Source organism: Numida meleagris, chromosome 6 (genome assembly GCF_002078875.1).
Source record: "Numida meleagris isolate 19003 breed g44 Domestic line chromosome 6, NumMel1.0, whole genome shotgun sequence".
NCBI classification, from domain to species: domain Eukaryota; kingdom Metazoa; phylum Chordata; class Aves; order Galliformes; family Numididae; genus Numida; species Numida meleagris.
The window spans coordinates 16,675,087-16,701,118 of record NC_034414.1 but is presented as its reverse complement, the minus strand read 5'-3'; the positions used below and the strand labels follow the sequence as shown (position 1 = coordinate 16,701,118).

At 43.1% G+C, this 26,032-nt stretch overlaps 1 protein-coding gene and 1 non-coding gene across 12 annotated transcripts in view; one reads left to right on the top strand and one right to left on the bottom strand.

Annotated features, from left to right (window-relative positions):
• PPP6R3 (protein phosphatase 6 regulatory subunit 3) overlaps window positions 1-22,781 on the bottom strand; it is a 51,769-nt gene extending 28,988 nt beyond the window's left edge. For 3 of the 11 annotated variants that reach the window (XM_021403835.1, XM_021403846.1, XM_021403839.1), the window contains exons 1-10: window positions 22,478-22,627; window positions 11,939-12,103; window positions 11,449-11,560; window positions 7,587-7,713; window positions 4,448-4,680; window positions 2,975-3,161; window positions 2,186-2,323; window positions 1,773-1,838; window positions 1,229-1,341; window positions 401-514 (exon numbers count right to left, since the gene is read on the bottom strand). In XM_021403835.1, the coding sequence (XP_021259510.1) occupies window positions 401-514; window positions 1,229-1,341; window positions 1,773-1,838; window positions 2,186-2,323; window positions 2,975-3,161; window positions 4,448-4,680; window positions 7,587-7,598 (863 nt within the window). In that variant the 5' untranslated portion in view covers window positions 7,599-7,713; window positions 11,449-11,560; window positions 11,939-12,103; window positions 22,478-22,627. Of the gene's footprint in view, window positions 1-400; window positions 515-1,228; window positions 1,342-1,772; window positions 1,839-2,185; window positions 2,324-2,974; window positions 3,162-4,447; window positions 4,681-7,586; window positions 7,714-11,448; window positions 11,561-11,938; window positions 12,104-14,135; window positions 14,153-18,958; window positions 19,331-22,477; window positions 22,634-22,679 lie in introns of those variants that run through there. The other 8 variants (XM_021403837.1, XM_021403838.1, XM_021403843.1 and 5 more) reach the window with 8 other exon arrangements.
• TRNAA-AGC lies at window positions 23,143-23,215 on the top strand. Its single transcript has one exon. It is a non-coding gene; the product is annotated as a tRNA-Ala (tRNA).

The following is a 26,032-nucleotide window of genomic DNA, read 5'->3' as shown; positions in this document are numbered from 1 at the left end:
GTTCTGTGAGGAAGAGCTTCACTTGTCTATTAAACAATCAAACCTCTGTTCACTAGTTTCTCAAAGTGAAGTTGTAATAGAATTCCAAATAACTTTTTCTTTTTTAAGTTAATACTCTGTCACCTCACTGTATGTAGATGCTCTATTCCTAGTTCTTAGGAAGAAAAAAAAAAGATGAAATGAAATGAGCTGGATCTGCCAAGTGGCAAGTTCCAAGAAAAAAACAAAAACCTGCAGAAAGATCAGCCATTTGGGGAATTGATTGCTATTGGCATTATTACACGTGGCTCGCTGTTTCACTTCAGCTGTAACAGACCACGAAAATATTTCAGTCAAGCACACGGAAGGCATTTCAGCAGTGGAGTTAAAGCAAGCAGGCATAAGTAATAAGAACACTTACGTCTGTCGTCTTGTCTCAAGTAAGGTCAGTAATATTTGGATTGCACTGACTATTGCAGATTCATTTTTTTCTTTATGAAAAATATTAGACAGCAGCTGCTCTATGATTTCTCGTCTGAAAACAAAGCACTGTCATCAGACACAACGGTTCTTTATGATACAGTTATTAAAGAGAAGTAGTTACTGTTTGCCCATGTGAAATTAACGAACAGGATAAAGAGAAGTATTATTTCAAGCATTAGGTGTTATTACCACAATCACCTCCATCATCACCACCGCAATATTTCCCTACTCCTCCTGATCTTGTTTGTTTGGTTTTAAATCTGACAATCAGTATTATAGAAGAGAAGAGTTCTCAGTCAGACTGAAAGACCAATTCACCATGTCACACAGCCACAAACCTAACACCAGAGCCAGCAAAACAAAGAAGGTGATACAGAAAAATCTTCTCTAGTGCAATCAAACACTTAGATTAACTTAAAATAAGGTATCAAAGCCAAAGTTCCCTATGTATATTCTGCACAGTATCAAGCTGACCTCTGCATGTCTGATTCCATTCACTTTGACAGAGCAGGAAATATTTTATCTAGCATTCCTTAGTCAGAAGCAAGAGAGAAGAATGAGACGAGATCTTGAGAGATGCCACCAAGGAATTCATCCAGGTGAGCTCTGCTCATTTGCTAAACTACTTTAAATTACACAGATAATAACAGGCACTCAGGAGAAGTCATCAGGAAAGTGGAGTTTGCAATTCTAAAGGTCGTAAGCGCCGAAAGTTACATACTGCCCCGATTAACTGAAAAAATACAAGTCTGGCAAACCAGCTTACTTCTCTAGACTTGCAAGCAGTGGATCCGGTTCCGAACTGTTCTGTACTTGTAACATCTGATCTCTGCTTAAACGAATAATTTCACAGAGTGACTGTGATGCATTTGAATGTCTCTGGAACAGAAAAACGCAGCATCATTAGCTTAATAACATGGTGGAGTAGAATTCCTCACTAAGAAAAGCTGCAAACTTGACAGTCTTTTCTACCACAAAACACTTTAGACGACTCTATTATGCCACATCTAAACCTTAACAAGACAGAAAGTTTTTGGCATTGAAAGTATTTTCAGTATTAAAAAGGTAGAAGGTTAGAGCTGAATATTTAAAATCACATTTAGTCTACACTAGGCTTTGACCTGGATCCAACAAACTGTGCATATCCAAAAGAAAGAAGGAAAAAAAGTCAGCCCTTCCCAAGCCCAAACTCCCACACTATTAAATACTGGCATTAGCTTGCTGAAAATGAACAAGCAGAAAACAGTCAACCTAGAAGAGTTCTAACACTACTGTACAGCAATCAAAAAGAACATCAGACCAACACTTACGTCTTCATCTTGAGATGGATGTACAATTTCTACAAGCCGTTGGATAATCCTCTCTTCGTTTAGCCACTGTAAAAGCATTTGTGGGCATTTGGTAAGAATGTTGTTCAAGTGAATGAATTGAATTGAGGAAATTAAAAGGGGTTTGAAATCTGCCCTGAGTCATGCTGTTGACATTTCTAAACAGGGATTAACAACACTTCAGAGAAAAGGGACAGAAGCAAAATTAAGAGTTCGTGAACACCTGTAAAAAAAAATAAAACCAAAAGCCCCACAACGTTAGATAATTTTTAGAAGAAATCTCTTCCCAAAATGCCTAGCGGGCTGTCATGGGACAAGAAAGGTCTACATTGGCTACAAAGTATCTTTTTGACAGTTCAGAAGCCAGACAAAAAATTGCGCTAAGTTTTACTCACATTCAACACTTCTTGCCTGGGCTGTGGAGGTTCTATGCAAGTCAGTAGCCTGAGCAACAAGTCCATGATAGCAGAGGTCCCTATGTGCTTAATAACGAGGTCTACAAAATCGTGTTTCTTCTTTAAAAAATCCACAATCTAGAAATGAACAAAGAAACAGCTTACAGTCACTTACCTGTATTTTACATGGTAAATGACACTAACCAGTTTTAGTTTCTCTCACTTACTAAAATGAGATAATTTCTTAAACACTTCTGCCTCTTAAAGCTAGCAGTACAAGACAAGAGGAAAGGGCACACACATACAGAGTTGCAACAGTGGCACAAGACAGATCCATCTACGTGCACATCACGGGCCTCCTTTCAAGACTAGCTTTTTTTGTATGAGGTCCTCCCACACCTGGCTCAGGAAGCAAAGTGAGACACAGCAAAACCTTAACGTAATATGCTTTCAAGTAAATACAGAAATCACTAAATTAAAAACACAGAAGACAGTCACAAACTTAACTTGCTCAGGTACCACAGCCACTCATGACACACGGGTACTACGTTTCTGAACGAGGCCTCAAATGTCTCTCACCCTTTTCTAAGACAGTTCTTCACACAAGACCCACTCCCGCTGACTCCATTCCTTTGCCTATGACTCCAACTGGCAACAATTTAACGCTAACAGCACCATGCAAATACTGACATAAGCCAAAAGGTAAGCACTCACACAAAGGCAGTTCACTTGCACAAACAGCTCGGGCAAATCCAAAACTGTTAAACTGAAGAGCTTTTAAGCGCTTACCTGTTCTGGTTTTCTGCTTATAAGAATACTTAGCACCTTGCTGAAGAAACTGGCAAGTAAAGGGTTGAGAGGAGATTCATTTAAGAGGAAGCTGTACAGTTTCATAAGTAAAGATTCTTCTTCTCCCAGCCTATCATTGATCTGTGAGACATCTGAAGTGAGCAGCTCACAGGATATGTTTGGATATCTGCAAAAAAGGAAAAAAGGGCGTGTAGATATACATATATTTATCCATATATACGTATGGATATATCCATCGGTCATTCATACTTCAAGGAAATACATATTCAATCAGAACCTAACAGGGCTTCTAATAAGACTCATTTTTCAAGCACGATAGCTCTGCACTCATTACAAAGAAACCCACTACTGCAAGGTAACATAACTGAGATTTCATTTTTTCATTTCTTTCGTTCTCTCTTTTTTTTTTTTTTTTTTAAATGAAGAGGAAAAGCTTGGCTACCAAGAAATTTAGTAGGCTGATAATACCAGTCTGATACTGGGGAGGGAGCAGTGGGTTTGCCCCTTTCTAGAAACAAGGATTCCATTAAAAAAGTCAAAGCCAATGGTTTCAGGATTAATAGCTCTATACCTATTGCAACTGTAGAAGCTCACTAAACTACCCAAAGTCTGATAAAGCCTGCAAAACCAGTTAGTACTGTCGAATAGAGGAAACTATTGGGTTTGATGGTCTCTTAGCTTAATTACTCAGTGTCCTGATTCTGGCCCCCACTCACACCAAAGATAGTCACAGCAATTTAAAGCTTATAAGCATGAGATACAGCTATTTCAAAGTCAGCTAGAAACACAGGAGGTTTGGTTTATCAGAAAGAGAAGTGCTGCAACTAAGAGGGTACTGTCATTAAACGTTACCTCCTATTTTAAGAAAAAGCAGCTTTCTGCACAGACAGCCCTAAAAGAGGCCAAAATTGGCAGGAGTGCTTCTATATAAACTGCTAGCTTGAGCGTTGAGTTTGAACCCTCTCAACAAACTAGCAAGAGTCACGGCCATGCTCAGTTCTATCGGTTCTAGCTCTGCAAAGGAAAACACTAGCAATTAGATGGTTAGCATATTCTTCCAAGGAGTGCTACAGACTTTCTAAAATGCATCCCCAAAACAGCTTACTGATCATTAATAAAAGAAGGCTAAGCACCTAACTACATTACACAAATACAGGTTTTCACTCAACTACCTTCCAACATGTAAGAAAATGAAAGATTTTTCATCTAAGTTCTGATTATTTCATTCAGCATCGCTTATGGGCAGCGCCTGTTCGAGGGGTTTCCACTCAGAAAAAACACGCAAACATCAGAACGATTTAAATAAAAGTTCTACATGCCTCTTGAAAACAAGCTCAAAGTTTAACACCACACAGCATGCGGAAATGCAGACATACTAGCAAATTAACACTGAAGTACGTCACCTCTCTTCCTACACCCCCAAGTCCCTCAGCCCCCCAAAAGTTCTCCTACTTGTATCGTATTTTTTCATCCATGTCTTGAGGTGGTTCTTCGATAATGAATGAAACTAAGTCTTCCAAGCATTCTGACTTCAACAGAAACTCGATAAGTTTGCGATTCTGAGCCTTGCACTCCTGCAGGACGTCCTCTTCATCCATCAACTCCTTCAGCGTTACATCTTCTCTCTCTAGAAGTGTATCTATGTGGGATGACGAATGGAGATCAAATTTCCAAAACATGCTGGTCTGGATAAAAAGAATATACACAAAGCATTAGTTTTACACGTGAATTTAAGCACTATTAGCAGAAACAGTTCACAGTACTACCTCATAGCTTCTAACCCCAAAGGCATCTGCACACGTAGAAGTGTTCTACAACTTGAACGATACGCAGCAGCAGATGCTTAAAGACCACCATAATGCTACTAAATCAAACTTGATTAGGGAAGACTGAGTGCTCTGTAGCGAGTTTTATACCTTCAGCAATAGCCAGTATTTTAACACTGAAAGTTAGCCAGCTCTGGGGTTTTTACTTACATGAAAGGAACGCTATAATCTGTGTTAAAGGAAGAAAGTTAACTTGTATTTTCTTTTTACCAAATTTGCTCTTGCCACTCTGTTTCTGATCTACGCTTCGATTCTCTAACTCAGAACTATCTGCTCAGCCATGACTAGATCTGGTAGACAACAAAGCGGGCAAAGCATAAGCACACTACTATGCCAGCTCTGACACTGAAAAGCATACCTCTAAAGGTATAAGGACTATAACCATGTAACTTGCAGGCAGCACACACCAAAAGCACTGGAGCTAATTTCAGTGCAAGGCCTACTGCTTCACTGTACCTCCCCTCCGCAAACTTGAAACGAGGGGAGAACAAGGGACAGTAAAATTTCTTACGCAGATGCCTGAAAGGACAGTGTCCCCAAGAAAGCACTGAGGAAGACTAACATAGGCATGAGCAGTTCAACCTTTCCTTATAAAAAGGCTTTGAGCACCTCTGTGTTCATTTGTTTCTCTAAGACAACTTGCAAGCAGTTGCAAGACAGAGCATCAGCTACTACTGTATGAATGCAGAATTTGGGAAAGTGGATTGAAAGACATGCTAGAGATCAGTAAGAAGAACAGCTCTTTCCCTACAGCTGGAAGCAGCACAGTTTTTAGCAGTACTCAAAGAAAAGAAAAACCTCTTTTTGCTCCTTTAGTAACTGTCTCTCAAGCGTGAAGGTTTAATAATTAATGGTGAAAATTGATGACAACATCAGCTGTGTGAACACGTGGTTACTGCAGAGAACGAAGGTGAGCAGTACTGTTTGAGCATGAACACTTTTACAAGCTGCAATTTTATATGAAGAAGGTGCAAGTTTATCTGCAACAATCAAACCATGCCTTTGGCATATGATCTCTTATGATAACCTACAACATTTAAAACAGAAATACTTAATTCTTATATAAACTAAAGGGCAGATAGCCGTCTAACAAAGGCAGCTGAGGAAAGGACAGAGGCATTTAATGCCTTTTATTTTACCTCAGTCTTTAATAATGATAGATCTTGGGCTGCCCAGTCCTCAGAAGTAGAAGACCGTAACTGGGGAAGAAGTGACTTTCCATTTGTGGTCACTGAAATTTCAAGGGACTGATGTGTCAGCTCATCATCTGTAAGTCCACGGGGCTTGACAGGACTCACCCAGAGGGAGTTAAACAAACACTATAGCTGGACCCCTCTCAACAATTTACTAAAGGCCTTGGGGGTCTCTGCTGACTGGAAGCCAGCCAGCATTAGACACATCTGCAAAAAAGAGCATGAGAGAAGTCCCAGCAAATTGCTGCCCTTTCAGTCTAACCTAAGCACCTGGAGAAGTTTCAGAGATGTTCACCCTCACACTGCTACTGAAAATCAGTTAAAGAACAAAGCTATGATCAGCTACAGTCAACGTGAGTTCATGGAGAAAAAGTCCTGCCTTACTAATCTGATCACATTCTATGCAAAGGTCCACTCAGGGCATGAAAAGAAGGCAGTGGACATCAGTCTGGATTTTAATAAGGCCTTTGATATCATCCCTCACAGCATCCTTCTGGAAATATTGTTTAAAATGGACATTAAGAACAAATTCTTTACCGTGAGAGTGGTCAAACACTGGAACAGGTTTTCTACAGGGATGGAGGATGCCCCGTGCCTGTCAGTGTTCCAAAGGCATTTGGACAATGCCCTCAGTAACATTTTTCTAACCCTCTGGTTAGCCCTGAAGCGGTCAAATAGTTGGAGTAGATAATCTTTTGAAAGTCTCTTCTATGTGAACTGTTCTATTCAGACAGCATTAAGCGTTTATTTCTTATGTTTAGGTGGATTCAGCATGCCTACCATAGCTACTCAAAACAACAAGGCATCAAATTTTGTTACCTCAGCCACCGAAGTGCTGAGACAAATCCACAGATCTAGCAAAACCTCATTAGCAAGACTTCCAACACTTAGCTAAAACATTAGAATGAGCCTGGTATACTCACTACAGTGATGTTTCGATTGCTTTTAAGGTTTTCCTTGTTGCTTTAGTTACATCACTTAGTACTACCTTACTTAGCTTAGGATTTTGTCAGGAGTTTTAAGTATAACTAACTACTCCCAGATCACACAGCTTCCTGTTTAAACTTACAGGAGTCAAAAATCATTCAAGATAAAGTACAGATAGTTTTAACTGCAGCGTCTGTATTACGATCATTCGAGAGCCCATGCAATGATTAGGTGAATAATAAAATACTAATAATTTCAGTAGAAAATAAATCTTACAAGCAGACGTCAAAAGCGCTTGATTTCACATCACCTTAAATCAAATTACACAAAGTTATTAAAAACATTGGCTTATGGATTATTTGGGCTACGCACAGACTCACTGGGAGCAATTAACTAGTGCATTATTAAAGGCACAGAATATTTATTTCCTTAAGCCTCTAATAAGTAGATCAAATCCCTCCCCTTGCCCCATTTAGTGAAAGTAGCATCTTTGCAAGTAACCACTACCAATGCTAATTCCAGATAGAAATCCCTCTGCAGCGATCAAAGCTCATTTCAGTAGCTGCAATGCATTTCTCAGTTACTCGTTTCAAGAGAAATTTAACAATAGAAAACAGCAACAACAACAAAAAAAAAGAGGCATACTACTGCAAACATGTTACTGCGTTATTTCCCAAACTGTCTCCCAGGCAAGCTCTTTTAGGGATGCTCCCTCAACATGTCAGGTGCCGGCCAGAGATTATTCCATCACTTTTCAACAGGAGCCCAGGTCCTTGGGAATAAGGAAAAATAAACACCATAAAATGTGCAAGTGAGGAATTCCAGGAACCCCAAAGATAATTTTCTCAGGTGTTATCACTGATGATAATCTAGAAGCAGCCTGTCACAGTTCTGAACGGAAGTTACAAACCCAGGTTTTCGTTCTTCCCATAGCCTACTTTTCCACCCTTTCCCCCGGATGTTGCCAATTCTCAATTCTTTTCATGCTTCTTCAAATTTCAGCCCGATTAACAGAGGCAGAGAATTAGAACTTAGGTCTGCAAATCAGGAGGAGGCAGCTTCCCAGCTATGCTTCTCCCAAAATTTCACCATCTGCTAATTCGTGATCAGCTCCAAAGGTCAGACGGGTTCTACTGCTCAACTTCAGCTCCAATATGAGCAGCAAAATCACAATGTTGATTCAACAACAGATGTGAAAGACTGCCAAATCTTAACCACGCTTTAGGTACTACGGGACAGCACTCAAAACTCTCAGACATGGAAGAAAAAATGGTATTAGAGATGGCAAAGTTGTTGCGTGCACTTTCTTCTCACATAACTTTTAGTTAGCTTTCCATTGTCTCTGAAAGCAAGCACGACTAGCAAACTTCCAATTTATATAAATATTTATTTCCTCAGACACTTCACATCAACTTGCTACGGTTCATAGTATCTTTGATTGTTGTATCTTGTAACAGATTCTTCTCTAAATGAATCGTGAAATAACGTTCCATATAGTTAATACCTGACTTCAATCTGCAACAAAAGAAAGCACTTTGATAAACTCGTGAAATTCTTCACTTTTCTGAGACACAGATACTGAAATTCTTAACTGCTTGCTAGACAGAAGAAATAAAGCTTACAAATGATCCTTTCCCAAACCCTTTACGTCTTTCGACTACTACAGATGAAGAAAACCAGGGTGTATTTTGTTTACCAGGAAGTAGTCTGTGGTTGCCTCTGGAGGCCAAATGCTTAGCTGATGTCTCCACGAAAACAAAACTTGTTCCACTTACTCCACAAGTTTCTCCATAATTTCTAGTAGACGTGGTGGTCAAACACCTTTCCTGAACACAGATATCACTGTTCTCAGTCTACAACAGGAACATATGAATTCTAGATAGATATGCCCCTACAAGGATCATTTTGGAGACCGTCTCCTGTCTTGAATCTCTTTACAAATCACACTTCTTTAAGACTATTTAGGTCATCTGCTCATTTAAGCTCAGGACCCCTAAGTACCTGACGCAGGTGAAACACAGGAAACAAACTCTAACCAGGAGTTACCTCCAGTTTGGTAGCTGCTACTTGTGGTAGCTGCAAGCAGACGTGGTCATCGAAACCAGCACAGAAAGAAAACTAACGGGACTTGAGGTGGTCAGCTGAAAGCTGTTTCGGGTACAGTGTTTTACTTGACAGCTGAATGTGTTAAAAGCACATACACAGAGCTCCCATCAGGAACTTCACACATTCTTACAGCAATACACAGTTACAAATGAGAATCTTCAAATGCATCAGGTGTCAAGCTGAAGCTTCTGCAATGTTTTGAGATCCTAGGAAACGCTACATAGAGTAATAAGGGTTGTGCTGTCAAGTTCCGAACTGAGAACACAACTTCTCTACTTTACGCTGTTTTCTTCATATGGATTTCAAGAGCACAGAGGAAAAATCAGTTACTTTTGCACCAAAAAACTTTTCTATGATCTAAACGCATCCTAAGTTATGTAGGATATTTCAATAAAACAGGATCTCCCCACCCTCAGGAAGCAGCTAGCAGAGGGCAACTTAATCACTGGACGCAAGGAGAAGAGCCACAAATGTAGTCCTTGGTACCATCAAAGTTACTCAAAGTCTTATTCCTCAGTACTTCTATGAAGCATTTTCAGTGCCAACAATCCATTGTCTTCCAAAAACCAAACGGGTGAGCAGGCTTGGGGAAGTAACGTGGAAAATAACATCTTTTAATGATAACACCATGAGAATCTAGCAACATTTCTGAGACCTTTAAGATTACGTGGTTTCTTTAAAACACTAAGCATGTCTTTCTGTCAGCTCAGCAAGATACCAACTGGTTAACTACAATTCATTAGTTTCCAACTTATTCCTGCCTAAAACAATGAACGTTAATCAGCTCCTACGCTAGCATTTATAAGGTCCTTATTTTGATACTGGAAATTTACTGTTTGTTCAAAATCAAACGAAACAAAAGTACACCCCTGAACAAACTTCAGGGAGACAGAAACAGCAGTTGTGAAAACTGTCAGAGAATACACTCTAGTGGCTACTTCTTAAACTGCTAAGAAGATCTGAACTACCGTTCCAAACCCTAGATTCAACTGCACTATACAGCACCTAGCCATCAGTCCTAAGCAGCAATACTGCACTGTTTTCGTGAGACAGTTTCTACATCTCTCAAACACATTTCAGTAAGTTCTTGCCACCGTTGAGCTGGAAGATACAGGAATTGCAGGGGGACGCTCCTTGCAAATAACCCAGTGACGGTTCAGTGTTTTCAACACTCACCAAGTAGAATTTCACTTACATACCAAAACAAAACACTGCTTCTCCCAAATACTATCAACAACTCCTGGGTAGCTAAGTGTGTTTGGGAACACAACAGAAAAAGTTCAGCAGGTGCGTTAACGATTCTACGGTTTAAGAATGTACTGTGGATACAGTTAATTCCAGCCATCACACATTTAAAGCATAGACACTTTGAAATTATAGCTGTTGGCTGAGTTAACTACATGCTTGAGGGAAATAACGTGGCAGTCTTTTCTTGACTAGAAGAAAAACCATGTTTGAAAACTGTACGAAAACAGTAATTTTCCTAACACTCTCAAACAGCTGTCTCCAGCTCCTAATGAGAAGGGAAATTATCTCATAAGGAGGGACGACTTTCATTCTCTGTTTATTAGACAAGAAGTAATGCCTTTTCACTCCCCAAAGGAGGGGCCTGCCATGGTTGCAGAGCAGCTAAGAAATTGAGATAGAGGTGACATGTCTTTCACACTTGTTTATCATTCCACGCTCCCACTGGCTGCACTTACATCTAGATCAGTGCTACAAATATATGTGTTTTTACACAGTATAGATAATATACACCCATCACGTGCATATATACAGACGTCTATTGGCTGAACGTCCCAGTCGTCAATTGCTATGAAGAAGTATCTTTAATATCCTGACTAGTTTGTGATGACCCAAAGACATCGATACCTCCAAGCTCCCGAGGTCATAACAGTCCAGCTAAAAATCTATTGTAACTTTATTGTCAACTGTAAAGTTACAAGAGCAATTTTAAACCAAGCAACTAGCGTAGCCTTGTTGATTCCTACGCTATCTCAAACCAGTGGTTAATAGTTGTTAATAAACGTAAGTTTTCGTTACCTGTAACTACAAATTAGACACTGGCCTCCCCGACCCTCAGAGAAAAGAATAATTTTCTACTCACTTCACTTCAACAGCCAAACATTTACACATTTAAAATATTAACTGGTCACGGAATTCAGTTAGATTCTCAGTATTTTGAACTCTTCCAATTATTTTCAAAATGGAAATTAGGTTATTTATGTACCGAGAAGAACAGATGGTTCAGCAATATTATAACAAGACAGCTAAGTAATGCATACCTACATAGAAGACAATTTTACTCTGAAGCATTCAATTGCTACAAAAAATTTGGCTGCGGAAGAAAGCATTACCGTACTCCAATACAAGAACCTATAGTGCCAAAAATCTTTCATACCTAATGTATGTCAATTCATGAACACATTTGCTTTGAAACTCTTCAAAGAATGGGAGGCTGGGCAGCTGATACACCTCCTGGCACAAAATCAAAACACTTTAAAACATGCTCCCTGTAAAACAAATAGAATAACCACAACAGCGTGTCCAGAACGAGCCTCAAGGGTCACCTAACGCTGAAGGGAAGAGGTGGAAAAGGGGCTGAGAAATAAAAAGCAGAAGGCAGTGCAACAGCAGGATGGACTGAAAGACAAAGTTAAAAACAGCCGTCTATAAAGTCGTTGGGAAGAAAGGCTGAAAGGAAAGGAATGGCCACGAAGCCTGACCTGCAGAAAAGGAAGAGCAGCTTGGGATCAGATAAAGAAGCCTTTAGTGAACACGAGGGACAAAGTTAAAGCATTTAGGAACAACGTAAAATTTAAACTAAGGTTTTATAGATGCAGAAGCTAAGAGTACCGCTAGAGATGAAGTTTAATAGCAACGTTTCTTACCTGTTAAACAAAAGCTTTAACAAAATTTAAAAAACAGAATTTGTACTCTCTCAGGCTCCTTGCCCATTACAGGGTATCCTGGCAACAGCAAAAATCTTTCAATCTACAGTATTAGCAGATTAGCAGGACTGAATTAGGATTGAATAAGATGAAGCAGATTTCTTCCTACAACGACAAAAAAGACATTTTATAATTTAGTGTTGTTAACAGGCTCTCCGTTCAGTAGTTCAGCAACTGCACGAACACAAAGTGCTGCTTTGCAGGAAATAAGACACATGAACTGAAGGAGGAAACAACTCCATCAGCCTAAATACACAGAATAAAAATACATTCATAGAATGGTTTGGGTTGGAAGGAATTCTTGGAATTCTTTCTGAATTAAAAGACATTTACATTTCAGTTACAGTCATCCAATGAATGCGTTCTGGTACTTTTTTATTTTATTTTAGGGCTAGGAAATTCTGCTGCTTTGGTACCTCCCAACAGTGTCGGAACCAGGAGTCATCACTCTTCTGTTTTCTGCACAGCGGCACAGAGATTCCAAGCCCTGACATACACAAACTTTAAATACAGCCTTCTCTAAGGCTATTTTAGTAACCAACGTACACATGAACTGAAGGTCAGTGTAATACGTTGACCATAATACTTTCAAAGGTCAAACATGTTTTTCATCCTGAGATCTTCAGGTCCAAATGTCAAGTAGATTTGCCAATCCCTTGTGAGTCAAGTGACTTACTAGAGCAGAAAAAGTAAACAAGCGTGCTGAATTTTCTTTGCTTTACCAAAGATTTCTTGGTTGCCATTCCTGGTTTTCAAATGCACGCATGCGGACAGAGGGGAAAAAACAGACTTTCTTTCCTTAAAATAATATGAGGGCTGCTCTGAAAGTAACACCTCCTATTTTATGATGTTGTCCCGGAATATCAGAGGCAGATGGTGGCGGTACGGCAGTAGAGGTTGAACCTTCCATCAATATTCTGTTACATTTTGTTGCCGTGTGACAGATGGCAGCAGAGTATGGCACAATGGTGTCTGATGTGCAAGTGCAGATGAAGCAAAGGTGTGTCACCGAATTCCTCCACGAGGAGGAAACTACACCCGCTGACATTCATTGAGGCTTGCTGAACATTTACGGAGGCAAAGCAGTGGACCTCAGCACAGCGAGGTGACGAGTGGTGGGCATTCAGTATGCCCTAAGTGCAAGTATTTGGAAAGTAACACTGTGCTTTACAACACCTTAGCAAGTCCATTTTTTCCCTTTTTCCAGCGGTTTATTACCCCAGAAAGCTTCCCCAGTGAAGTTACTGTCCAGCAATAGGAAACTGTTAAATGTTTATACTCGTTCCTTTAACAAATCCCTCCAAATGTCTGGTGGAGAGAATCCAAAGATGTCCTCATTAGAACACTAGCATACTACAGTTTACTACAGAAATCAATCAGGAACATCTCTTCCTCCCCCAGAATCATATTTAAGCCAGCAGTCCCACACTATCCACTCAGTACGGGCTCTCCCCGCCACCACACCTGACAAACCTCTGCCAAGCCACTTCCGAGTGAAAACACACTTTACGAGGTGACAAATGAGGCTGCTGTGAGAAGCAAGGAAAGAGGGTTGTGGTTTTGGCTTTTTTTTTTTTTTGGTGAAATCCACATGCTGAAGTAGTTCAAAGGGTCTGCCAGCCACCAGGGCCAGCGCGGCTGAGGAACAGGCAGCACACCGCTAGGGACAGGGAAACCAAGACGCATCTCTTCCATCTCTATTTCAGATTATATGACTTTAGGTTGCTTCAAGACCGTAGCATGAAAGTTCTTCTGCATCTGACGACAAGGGTAAGACATACATGGCTGAGAAGACAATTCAGCAACAGTTCTATTCTCCCAACCACATGACAACCTGCAACATAGCTCCTGGATTCCTGCACTGCTTCCCCAGAAACAGAAACATCAGTACTGCTCATTTACTGAAGTTGTACAGGTTTTTTAGATCGAACATTAAAGGAAAAAAAAACCTAACTTAAGGAGACAGCCTTACAGTTAGATGCGTGAATTCTAGCAGAAGTCTTCATGCATTTATTCCTTTCTGCTTCAGCTGGTGCTCGCAACAAGCGTGGGGGCTTTTGTGTTTGTGATCCAACAGTTATTAAAATTGAAAGGCAAAAAAAAAAAAGAAAAAAAGAAAAAAATCAATGATATTTACCACCACGGCTGCGCTAGCGCTGGGTCAGTGTTTCACTTCCTCTGCCTCACTCTGCCCCAACCAGCTAGGACGCTGCTGAAAACGAGCACGGAAGGGATGAGAAGGCTCTTTGTCTGAACATGTTTACCAGAACCAGGCAACAGGAAACTTTTTTCATAGTAAGGTAGTAGCAGAAGCAGCATTAACAGCCAAGAATATAGTTGTGCCAGACACTTTGCTGCACTACAGCCACTCAGACCTACATTTTGCTTGCCTTCACGAAGCGGAGTCCAACGGCTTTCTGACCCTAAGTCAGTACTTGGCATGGCACGCTGTAAATATAAAAGCCTATGCATAATTGGCTTGGACGTTTCTTCCATGGCATTGCAGTGCATAATGTAAACATACCCACTTTATCTGGACAACCTTTAACTGTTCAGACAAACAAGTTCATCCTCCTTTTCACCTTGCTGATTAGACCTTGAAAGTTGGATGCAAGTCAAGTTTCGAGGTATGTGAAAATACAGAGGTAGAAGAAAGCTGCTTGCTTCAGTAACTTCAAACCAGGTCAGCAAAGAGTGCCCTTGCATATGGACAGTGTAAGCAAGTCTTACAGGTTTTCTTTGTATGCAACATGTCGGTCTCGTTAAAATGCATAGTTAATATCGTGTGCGGTTCAGAAACGGAAGCTGGCAGCAGCCTCTCGGAGCCCAGCACTGCTTTGCCTCTCGAAGCTCCCATCAGCTGTAGCTGCTGCCAGAATTAGAATGGACTCCTGCCTTAAGCCGGCGCCCTCAGAATTAAACCCAAAGTTGCTTGTCATATACTTCCTTCTTGTTTGACTCTTTAAAGGCTCCCCGGACCTTTCCACTCACAATACAGACTACCCGAACTTCGCTAGCTAACAAAGACTGCGGGCAAAATGTTCCTGCTTTTCTTCATACTAAGGCTTACAGAACCATTAAGATAAATTCTGACAGCTGCACATTTTCAAGGTGTCAGGCAAGACTGCCCTCTTCACAAAGCAAAGCCTGAGCCCCTAAATATATTATCTTGAATTTTTGTGCTACCATATGCTGTAAGGACAGAACTAATCAACCCATTCTGTGCACATACCCAGGCTAACATGACATATCAGGCTAGCATGACCATATCACAAACAAACATGTTTTGCTCTTCAAACCGGAATCCCTACAGCGCTCTTAGGAGTGTGCAGCTCTGACAGCATGAAAAGAACAACTGAAGACATTTCTTCTTTTCATCTGTAATTCAAGCAGGTTAAAATAAATCCTTGACTTTAACTTACACTTGAGGAAAAGGATTCCTAATCTTGATTTCACGTACCAAAAAGCTTAGGTCGTCTCTACGCATATTTCCGCACTCTCCATTTGCACATTTAACAACACAACAAAACAAAGTTAGTCCAATGTATCTGTTAAGCGAGGAAACTAAAATACAGTGGCTACTGAGAGATTCAGCTTACCAACCAAAGAACAACTGCTTTGAATGAGAAGACTTTAAGTCTCACTTACTTTTGCTTACACTCAAAATAATAGCCATTCATTAAGCTTAGGTAAGTTCTAGAAGAGAAATTAGAAAGTCAGCAAATAATGGAAGGTCACCGAGAAGGCATCTTGCAGAATTTAGACTGGCTACCAAGTTATCCCTTCTTTCTGCTTGCCCCACTCCAGAACTTGAGCTTCACCACGCTGTGCTCTTCCAAAGTGCACACACTGCAGTTAGACCAGATTTCCCAGACACAGGTGCTTCTGGTGCCTCCACCAAATGCATTCTTTCCCCAGGGAGCTCTTCCATTTTGACAGTACCAAAGAAAATAATCAATACTGCTGAACAGAACATGGCCCCTTCTGCCACGTGACACGTACATCCTATGTTTGAAGAAAAAGCCAAAGGTTGCAAAGGGAAATGCAGGACCTACTCTGTGTTCTCTATGGTCTTCAGAACCTTTCTAAAGCTCTGCTTCTTTTCACTGCATCATTAAGAGGGGTTTCAGACTTCCAATCTTTTTTCACAGACAGCCATGGAGAGGTGCAGATTTTATTCTTTTATTTAGACTGTCTGCCTTTGATATCCCATCTCTACAATTCCAATCCAGGCAATTACATTTCCCGTTCTGTCTCTGTAGAGTTAGAGATTAATATGCATTTACGGTTTGCATTTTTGAGTCAAACCAGCCAGGCCAGAAGAGGCTAGTACTCCATGCAGCCATATCAAGGTTCTTTTTGGACGCCTAAGTACAGCAGGAGAGCACACTGGAAAGACCACCTCAGGAGAAAGAAAAGCATTTGTTCCCATCCGTGATCAAAATCATATTAATAAAGCAAGAAAACAGTACCTGGCACATCTACTGAGAAATAAATCCAATCAAACATATGTAACAGAGAAAGAGAAAGAGAAATTTGTTGAGAAAGAGCAAGGTTTCAAGTTCAGTCCCCAGCCAGCTAGTACTGGTATTACAGCGGTTCTAAGTTTTTGGATTGTGACTCTAGGAGAGTCCCCATCTAGAGAACAATAAAGCTGAAGAATTACAGATACAACACAACACCCACAGTCTGAATGCAAAGTATGTCCCGTTTAGATTAGCAAGGAGATCCCATAACGCCACTGGTAAAATAACAGGCAGAACTCAGTAATGTCAGAAGAACTGTAAGGTTTGAATTAGCTGCAAGACACTCATAAAAGCTAAGTGCTAAATGCTAATATCAGCTCACAACTGTGACAGCAATTATCTTCTTTTTTTACAACCTGCGGAGCCCAGCAAGTTGTGCAGTGGTCTTACACAACCTTTTATCAATTACCAGGTTTCTAGCTGCTTTGCCTTTAAATCTTCGTCTGCTTCTCTTCTTTGAAGCACCACTTGTTAAAATAAAAGCTGGAAGCTGACCACCACAGTTAACATGAGCAGCATCACCATCCCCTTTATTACAGAGAGACTAAGACAAACTTCATCTAAATACGGTGTTCAGCACAGAACATCTTTTTACCGTTAAATAAAAGATGGCTTAAAGTTACAGAAAGCCCATCATCAGCATCAAGCACATTCAGAAGGAGCCTTTGACGAACGCTGGCTTGTGGCAGCCAAAAGGAAGAACTCACTGCTTCATACTCAGCTCAGTACAACTTGTACAGCTGCTGCTCACAGACAGGGAAAACCTTAGCAAAGCACTGTTAGCCCTCAGCCAGTGCCACGAGGAGCAACAAACTCAGCCTCTGGGACAGCCAGAAGTGTACAAAGACAGGCAATGGGAGGTAAGGAATGCAACCTCTGTGCTTTGGCAATTTTCAAAGATTTCCATCTGGAAAGCACCCAGGCCAGCAGCAAAATGAAAGCAAGCTGGGTTTCTGTAGCTGCAAGTCACAACTTCAGCAGGAAACCCACCTACCCAGAACTGGGTCTGCCACCGCTACGGCTTCATTTTAGCCATCTCTAGACTTTCACCTTTATTTTCTCCCCCAGGATGTTCGGTGACAGCAGCCAAACTTGTCAAACACATGTAATTCACTAGGTATTTTCCTGATGGGTTAGCTTGCAAATTACATGGCTACATGGCAAGTCAGTCAAGGCAATGACAAAAGGAAAAGTTTCCAGCTGAACGTTTTAAATAGAAGACAGATTAAAGCACTACCTCATCAGTACGAGGAGAATACCAAGAGAGCCCTATGCCTATTTTAAAGGTAAGGTTACAGGGCATTTCATAGGAAAGAGTTTTGGCTTTTTGTTGTTGTTTTCCACTAAGACCTTGCCTTTTATCCTGTTGTAACTTCCAGTTATGAAGAGTTTGCTTCCACTACTTACACACGCACACAAAAAAACCCCAATAAGCAGTAAACAAAGCATCAAGACCTCCATTTTGCTTTCTGCTCTCACCTTGCTCAAACTGAAGGCGGGGACAGCACCACTGTGCAGCAAGGATAAAAGCCGCCTAGGATTCACTTGATAGCTGGTAACAATGTGAATGCTTTTAACGCAGCATTTGCTACAGTCTGGAACACATTTAATAACCTCATTACAAATAACCACTAGTTGGAAAGTTTCCATTCTCAAGCCCAACCACATTCTGTTACCAAGCTGGGATTCAGGTGGCCCTTCCGCAGAGCCTCACCCAGCACCAAAGTCTCCATAAAAAGGCTTTAGAGTTTTCCATGCTCTTAGAAGCATCTTTTGGGCACAACTAACAGGAGCCAGCTACAGTCTTTCAGAGCTCAGTTTCCAGAAGACCCAGCGGACACAGAAAAGAGACCACTAGGCCACGTACTCCATCTCCCCACAAAAGTGTCACAGCGTATGTATAAATGCTCGGAGTCACCTCATCCAAAATTAAATGAGAATATTCTTAGGTGTTTCTCCAAGGAAACCAAGCCGCAAGTCACAGCATCAGGCAGTTCGTGCACATGTAGTTTTTTGTTTTTAAATTAAAATCTGCTGCCTTTCACACCATAGTTCAATCTTAATCAGATCCTCACCATCCATTTCATATATGCTCTCCTTACCCATTTTGCCAACACACCCAAAATAACTCTAGTCTTTTACTCAGCCCCTCACTCTTGTGTAACAACAGATTCCCGGTATTGTCGAGAGAACATTTTCAGTCCGTTCGGTTACGTTCAGAGGCAGAGCCAACATACACTGCCATATCACATACCACAGCTTCACCGTCCATCCAGCTGCACGCTGAAGTCCTTTAGGTATTCCCTCCCACTGCAGGTACACAGCACGCAGCACAGATCCTGTCACTGAGCGCTCCAGGTTTTTAAGCCCCATGGGAGAGGAACTGACAGGTCTGCTTAACAGGATTAGGGAAGGACCACATGGGACTACTTACAGTTGGACTAGTCGATCTTAGAGGTCTTTCCCAACCGTAACAATTCTATGATCCTGAGGAAACAGCAAAAAGAAACAACAGCCAAGGGGTTCGGTTGCTGCAGGAACTTTTTTCACCCCGCACTTCTAATATGCTTCTCAAGACTTAAGGGAAGCTATTAAAAACACAGCTCAGGACAAAATCTTAGGAAAAAAAAAAAAAAATCAATAAGAGATTTTTTTCTTCCCAATTTAGCGCGAAGAACTGTTAGCAAAACGCTCCAGAAGGGCCACAAGCAAGCTGTTAGCAGCTTACACCCAGTGTCATCCCAATCTGATCAGTTCAGTCCATCTAGACTCCTGAAAAACGTCCCAAACCAGCCATAGAGCTGCATGTAATACTCAAGAGTAGAAAAACATTTTACTTCAGTTGCTTAGTAGCATATGGTTTCTACAACAGATGCCGGAACATTGACACATCACCAAAATGCTTAAACATGATATGCAAAGCTCTCAGCGTTCATGCTCTCTCTGTGCTTTCTGGTCGATCTTCCAGACTTCCCTCTCACCCTAAAACGTGAGAATTGAACCCAATCACTAGATAACATTGAGTCCTTTGCTCTTCTCCTCCAACTTGAAGAAATTGGTTGAGACAAGCAAGGTATTAATTTTCATCTATCCCTACGTGTTTTATTACTGTGGGAAGTTTTGCCAAAAACCATGGCTCCACGTCTTGCTCTAGAGAAATGCAATCAGATGTATGTTCTGTGAACGTGGATGCAGCGTCTACTTCTAGAAACACACCATCCTAAACCTGCCACGTGACATAAAGTATAGAGAAACCTGGAGGGTCATAGATGAAAACACTACTACGATGGCCAGAACTCGATGCCACATGGTACGCTTGTGACATCCTATCTTATTATGGAAATAGATCACTGTGCTCATACTAGCACCTCCTCTTCTGTCCGTAGAGGCTGTCATTTCCATCACAACTTCCAAAGGCAATGAATGAACCCAGGTATGAGTGAGAAACAAACCTGTAAGCCTACTGCTACAAAGATGCTGCGTACAGTGCTGCAACACTGAAGCTCGAAGATGAAATATTTCAGTACAGCAATACGAAGCTATTTTCTTAAGTACCTGCAGAGCTAAATAAATACTACAAAGCTTTTCAAGCACTTGTACAAAAGAGGACATCATCAGCAAAGAGAAAGGGAACCGGAGCAGAGCTCAGCAAAGCGTCACCCTGCTAAGGTTTCAGTCACACACTGGTTGCTTTGGAGCCAGCTGTTTAGTGCAGCACAGTATGTGCACGTCAAGCTTAAGCTGAGCAGAGAAGCAAAGCTGTTGAGCCACAGCAACAGAGTTCACTCTCTAACCATCTGTTAATATTAACGTTATGTACATAATTTTCTGCTACAATACTGCAGAATTTCTATTCAAGTTACTTGAATTTCACTCTGAGATCATCATCTGATTCACTCTGGTTGGTATCCAGTCCATAGCATCACCTCCACTAAGTGCAAGAAATGAGCGTCTGGAAGGAAACAGCCAGCCTTTCTCACTTTATCAAGTCACCAGACGCACAGCGAACAGTTTGCGGGCAATATTCTGAAGATGCACACAAACTATTTAGTATACTTAATTCCATAATGGAATACTAACAGCTTATATTTGAGAGAATCCAGAGACATTACAGCCACTGCGGTTCACATATAAATCCAACTTGTTTGCGAAGAAGTGATAATTCACTACCTTGCTTAAAGACATCACCACTAAATGGGCTGCTTTACTGAATTTCTAAGCTGCAAATTTACGTGAAACACGGTGTTTTCCTTAATTACGCTGCAAACAGAACCCTTCAGCAGATCTTCTGGCCAAAATAAAGCCTCCTTAGAAGACAAATTCCTCTAGTAACTCAGAAGGGTGAGATCTGATATTGCACACGCATTTCCCAGAGAAAGGAAATAAAATGTTATCTGTATTGAAGCAATATCATAGATGAAACTCACCATTTCAGTGCCTTTGAAGAAGTACTTAAGATTACAAACTGCTACGAACTTAACATGCGGACGGTATACCGCATCTGCATGGAGCCTCATTAACAAGTTATATATTGGAAACATAATTCTGCATTGTTCTTTTAGATTTGCATAATAAAGACTCCTGCAAGCTACAGTTAGCCCATGCCTCGCCAACGGGAGCACAAAGAAGCAACACAGAGCTAGGCAATCGGACTCTTATTCGAATATGTGCTGTGCTGAAAACACGTTGCAGTTTAACTTCAGTATTCCAGCTAGATCACTGAAATAGGGTATTCGAGCAGTTCACAAACTACTACTAAGAAGAAGAAAAAGAAGGGTGCTGGGTATTTGTGCAGTTCACATGCTACTATATGTATGATCTGGAAGTTTTAAACCAACTTAATTGTCAGTATTTAAAAAAAAAACAAAGAAAAAAAAAACCACACAAAACCACCACCACACCTATACAGCTAAAGCTACATTTACATCCTTCCCGCTGAAGGGCACTGCCTACATAAACAGTATCACAACCTGTGATACAACCTTTCATTTTTAAGTAGTCAACCTCTTCCAGGAAAATTTCTTAAAGCTCCTACATCCCCCCGAAGTTTTCCGTATTCCTCCGCTCAGAACTCTGGGATACTTTGAATAGGCGCGCTGCTACTTATGTCACGTTGGTGGAGAGAAGCCCCTGACCTCAGCTCCACCTGCGCTTATGTCACAAGGCTGTAACACCAACTCCCCCTTATGCTTTGAGAAGTTTCTAACTATTAAAGCAAAACAGAAACAAGCGGCGGGTTCAAAGTTGCATTTTGCCAGGTGTATTTAGCAACAGATAATCAAACACTGCCACGCTCTCAGCAAACTCTAACAAAAAAATAATAATTATAAAAAAAAAAAAAAAAGCAGTATCATCCTCACAGGAATACAGCAGCACTGATTTTAAAGAAGGAAAGTAAAAGCAAAATGAGCCATCAGTAAGGAAAATGCTGGCTTATCACCGAGAGAGCAGAGCGAAGTAGTTCTGAAACCGGTAGCCACCCGAGTGACTGCTGGGGACGGGGGCAGCGGACGGTTCCCCCACAGCTCTTCTCCCGCCCGGGGAGCACCGCGCCGCCCCCCGCTCCGCCCCAGTCGGCGGCGCTCGGCGCCCAAAGGCTGCTCCGAGCCAGCGCGGCCCCTCCGCGGGCGCTCAGCAGCTCCGAGCCTCACCGAGGGGCTCGAGGCCGCGGCCCTGCGCCCTCCCCGCCGCGCCCAGGCCGGCGGCACCCCACGGCCGCGACCCAGCGCGGCCCGGGCCGGGATCAGGGCTGCGCGCGCGAGGAGCTCCCGACACGCGCCAGGCCCCGCAGCCCCGCCGGGCTCCGGCCCCGCGCCGCCCGAGGACCGCCCGGAGCCCCCGCGCGGAGGGGGAAGGAGCCAGGCCCACGCCGCCTCGGAAGGGCCCCGAGCGAGGCGTCGGCCCTCCGGAGCAATGCCGGAGGAAGGCCGCGGCGCCGCTGTACCCGCCGTACCTCAGCAAGCGCGTCACCCTGCCACAGGCCCCGGGCTGCCTCCGCTCAGGCGGGAAAGCCACCGCTCGCCACCATCACCGACGCTCCAAGATGGCGGACATATCAGCGCCTGCGAGCCCTCCTCTCCCTCCGCCCCACCTGCCAATCATACCGCCCCGGCACCGCCCCGCGTCTTTTCTATTGGGCGGTGTGCGCGGCTCACCCTCTCATTGGCAGTCTCCTCGCCGTCAGTCACTCGGTGGGAACGCCGCTATGGGCTTCAACGGGTATGCGGGCGGGCCCTCGGTTTCCTCCTAGCCAGTCGGCGCACAGGAAGGGTGCATTTCTCTTCCCACCTCCCCGACTTAGCAACAGGGGAACGTCACCGTGACGGGCGTTTCCATTGCCCAATCGGAAGAGCCGAGGCCTCTTAAAAAATAATAAACTCTTTCGGTCCAATCCGGAGCCGAGGCGCTCGGAGCCGGCAAGCGGCCACGGCGGGAGGGGCCTCTGGTGGCGCTCTCCTTTCGGCCTTGCCCCCCGCTCCTCGCCATTGGCCAGTGCGCGGAGCCTTGCCCCCCGCGCCGCTGCACGGGCGCCAAACTGCCTGACAACAAGTGCGGGGCGCCCGCGGAGGGGAGGGGTGAGGCTGTGTGAGGATACGCGAAAAAGTAGACCTGCGCACTGGGGAATTAGCTCAAATGGTAGAGCGCTCGCTTAGCATGCGAGAGGTAGCGGGATCGATGCCCGCATTCTCCAGCAGAGGGGTTGTTTTCTTTCCTGGAGTCTACTTTCATCCCGGCTGAGACGGCGTGTTTTAACCCCAAAGCAACACGCAGCACGCTGCTCGCTGTGTTCGTTCTATGATATAGATAAGCTTAGGACGAAGCCAGCGACACTTTAAATAATTTATCTTCATGTCTTTCTTGTGCTTATCTGACATAAGACGTTGGGCTCGGTACGGCCTCACTGGCACGTCACTGCAAAGCAGCCAGCCCTCCTCGTTTTGCTCCCAAAGCACTGCCGAGCAGGCAGGGAGAACGAGGGAGGCAGTAGCGCAGTTGCCCGGGGCCAACAGACAAACAGCAATAACAGTAACTAAGTTGGGAACTTACAGCTGGGGCCTGCGAGCTGAAGCTTTCTCGTGTTTTACCAAATGGGTGTTCCCAGTGTTGCGAGTATCGGTATCCGGGCTTGCTGCCCGGGGCACTTGCTCCCAGGGGCAGGCGTCCCCAGCAAGGTACGCAAATACCAGAACAAACAGGCTGCTGGGCCGCTGTCACCCCGTCAGCCGCCGCCAAGCACGTTTCCATGTGCACCATGAACCCCGCAGCCGTAGCCACTGCCGTGTCCTGAAACCAGTAGGAGCTGGCAAACTCTCCTGCAGAAGTGCCAGGGGACACTTGCCAGCTGCCGCTGTGATTCAGCAGCTCTGCCCCTCCTTAGAAGACAAGCTCGACTTCCCAAGCAGCGGGTAACCTGCCCAACCAGCTCAGCCCGTGGCTCTGCAATCGCTAGAGTGACACCAGAGCGGGGGAGCGGGACTGCGCCCTTCCAGCAGCAGAGTGCAGGACCACCACACTTGTCCCTGCCTACGTGTTGTCTTCCTGTTGCGTTCTCCAGGGCAGAGGACAACTTAGCTGAGGGACCACACGATGAGGTTTTCATTTCCAGTTTGCCCAGCCCACATGCCGGGTCCCCCCGCCTCGGGAGCAGGGAATCTGCAGTTCCTGCGAGGCAGTGGTAGCACCTGTGTAGAGCCCTGCAGCTGAGCCTCCCCATGGAAAGCACCTCGTTTGCTCACCTCAGGTGTACAACCACACCTGAACTAGACTCCATCTGACTATCATTAACTCTTCTGGGTACCAACAAGTTATGCTTAGGAAATGGACCTAGAAAGAACCAGACAATTTGGTGCCACGCACCAGCTGCGTTAATTCAACAATAAGTTAACAACTGTAGAGCAAGGTCAGCTGAGCTGCAAACACCTCTGATTTAACCATAACGCTTACAAAACCCTTTATCCTCCTCACAGGTTGAGAGAGAAAAAAAAATCTTTGAAGAATGTTAATGATGTAGCCCAACAGCTTAATAGCATTGTGAAAACTAAGTAGCTTTAAGAAGAGAGAAGAAGCATTTCTGAACAACAGCTTCATGGTTTTGCTGCTGAGGGGAATGTGGATGCTTGGCTGTACCAAACCCACAAGTTAATCCATTTAGTTAAAACAAAATGTTCGAGTTCAGTCTTCTAATCTCATTTCCAACACTGATCCTATTAGCATTTCTAAGGAAAAGCTGCTGGGGACTGGGATGGGACCTCCATACCAACCCCCGTGGAAAGGGCAGTTTTGGAAGGCATGGAAGGCAGCAGCAGTGAGAAGATTCCTGAGGCAGTGAGGCCTAACTATAAAGAAACGTGTGGAGGGAAGCTAAAAAGCAAACGCTGTTAATTAGAAATCGTGGGGAACAGGGGAAGACCCGATTACATTAACATCAGACACCAAATTAGGCCCTGGTAATAAAACAAGTTATACTGTAAGCCACAGATATAAGTATGTATAGCTTCCAACCAACATGTACTCTGTCCCCTTTATTTTCCCCTCCCACAGTAATTTCAGTTCCCTACCTCCTGTAACGCTTTCCCCCCACCTGTACTCTTATGATAGGAGAGAGCATGTGCCATGTTGAACCCCAAAAGACCTGCAAACCAACCTGCCATTTTGGTACAGGCAAATGGACTCCATTTTGCCCCTCCACATCCATCTCCAGAAAATATGTACAACTTTACTGTTGAGATTTCAACCCTTTTTCATTTAGTTGGATTTGGTCAATGGGCTTACTACAGACTAACCTTGAGGGACATATGGACATCCACATGGGCCTGGTCTGACCAAAACGGCCCATAAATGAAATCTGCCAAGGACGTGTGTCTTGTTGCAATCCACAGTTATGAAAATCCATTATTTCAACACGAGGAGCCTGGCATTTTCACTCCAGGATCTGCAGCTCCACATATACAGGGTAAAGCCTGAACTTTTATCTTCAGCTTCCTGATAGCCCTAGCGATATTTATCCTTGCCCTCTCCCTACTGATATGAAAATTTGCAGAGCAACAGATAATGCATGGGATATACTGTATGGAAAGAAGAAATGCAGTCTTGCATTAAGTTATTGCAGGACTTCATCTGTGTTTACTGCAACTTCTTGCCTCAAAATATCACAGGATTACCTTTAACTACTTGGGTAGTCCAGAGCTTCTTGCTTCACTTTGAGTTTGGAAGGCGCTTGTAAACAAACCGCATTCAGTGAGCATTTGTATTAAGGCAGCAGAGCCAAAGCCTTAGCTGTTTTATGCATCACACAAATCAGCAAAAGGAGACGGCCTCTTCTCTGAGAAATAATTAAATGGGGAAGTAAAACCGGAGGCACAGAAGGTTGGCCTTCTTGGCTGTGGATCACAAAGTAGCTCATCAGTTCGACAAGTGCCCTGGCAGTGCCTTTGTCACAAATTCATTTTTCTTTCCAATTAACACAGATCCCTTGGCCCAACAGCATGCTCCAAAAAACTTCTTTGCT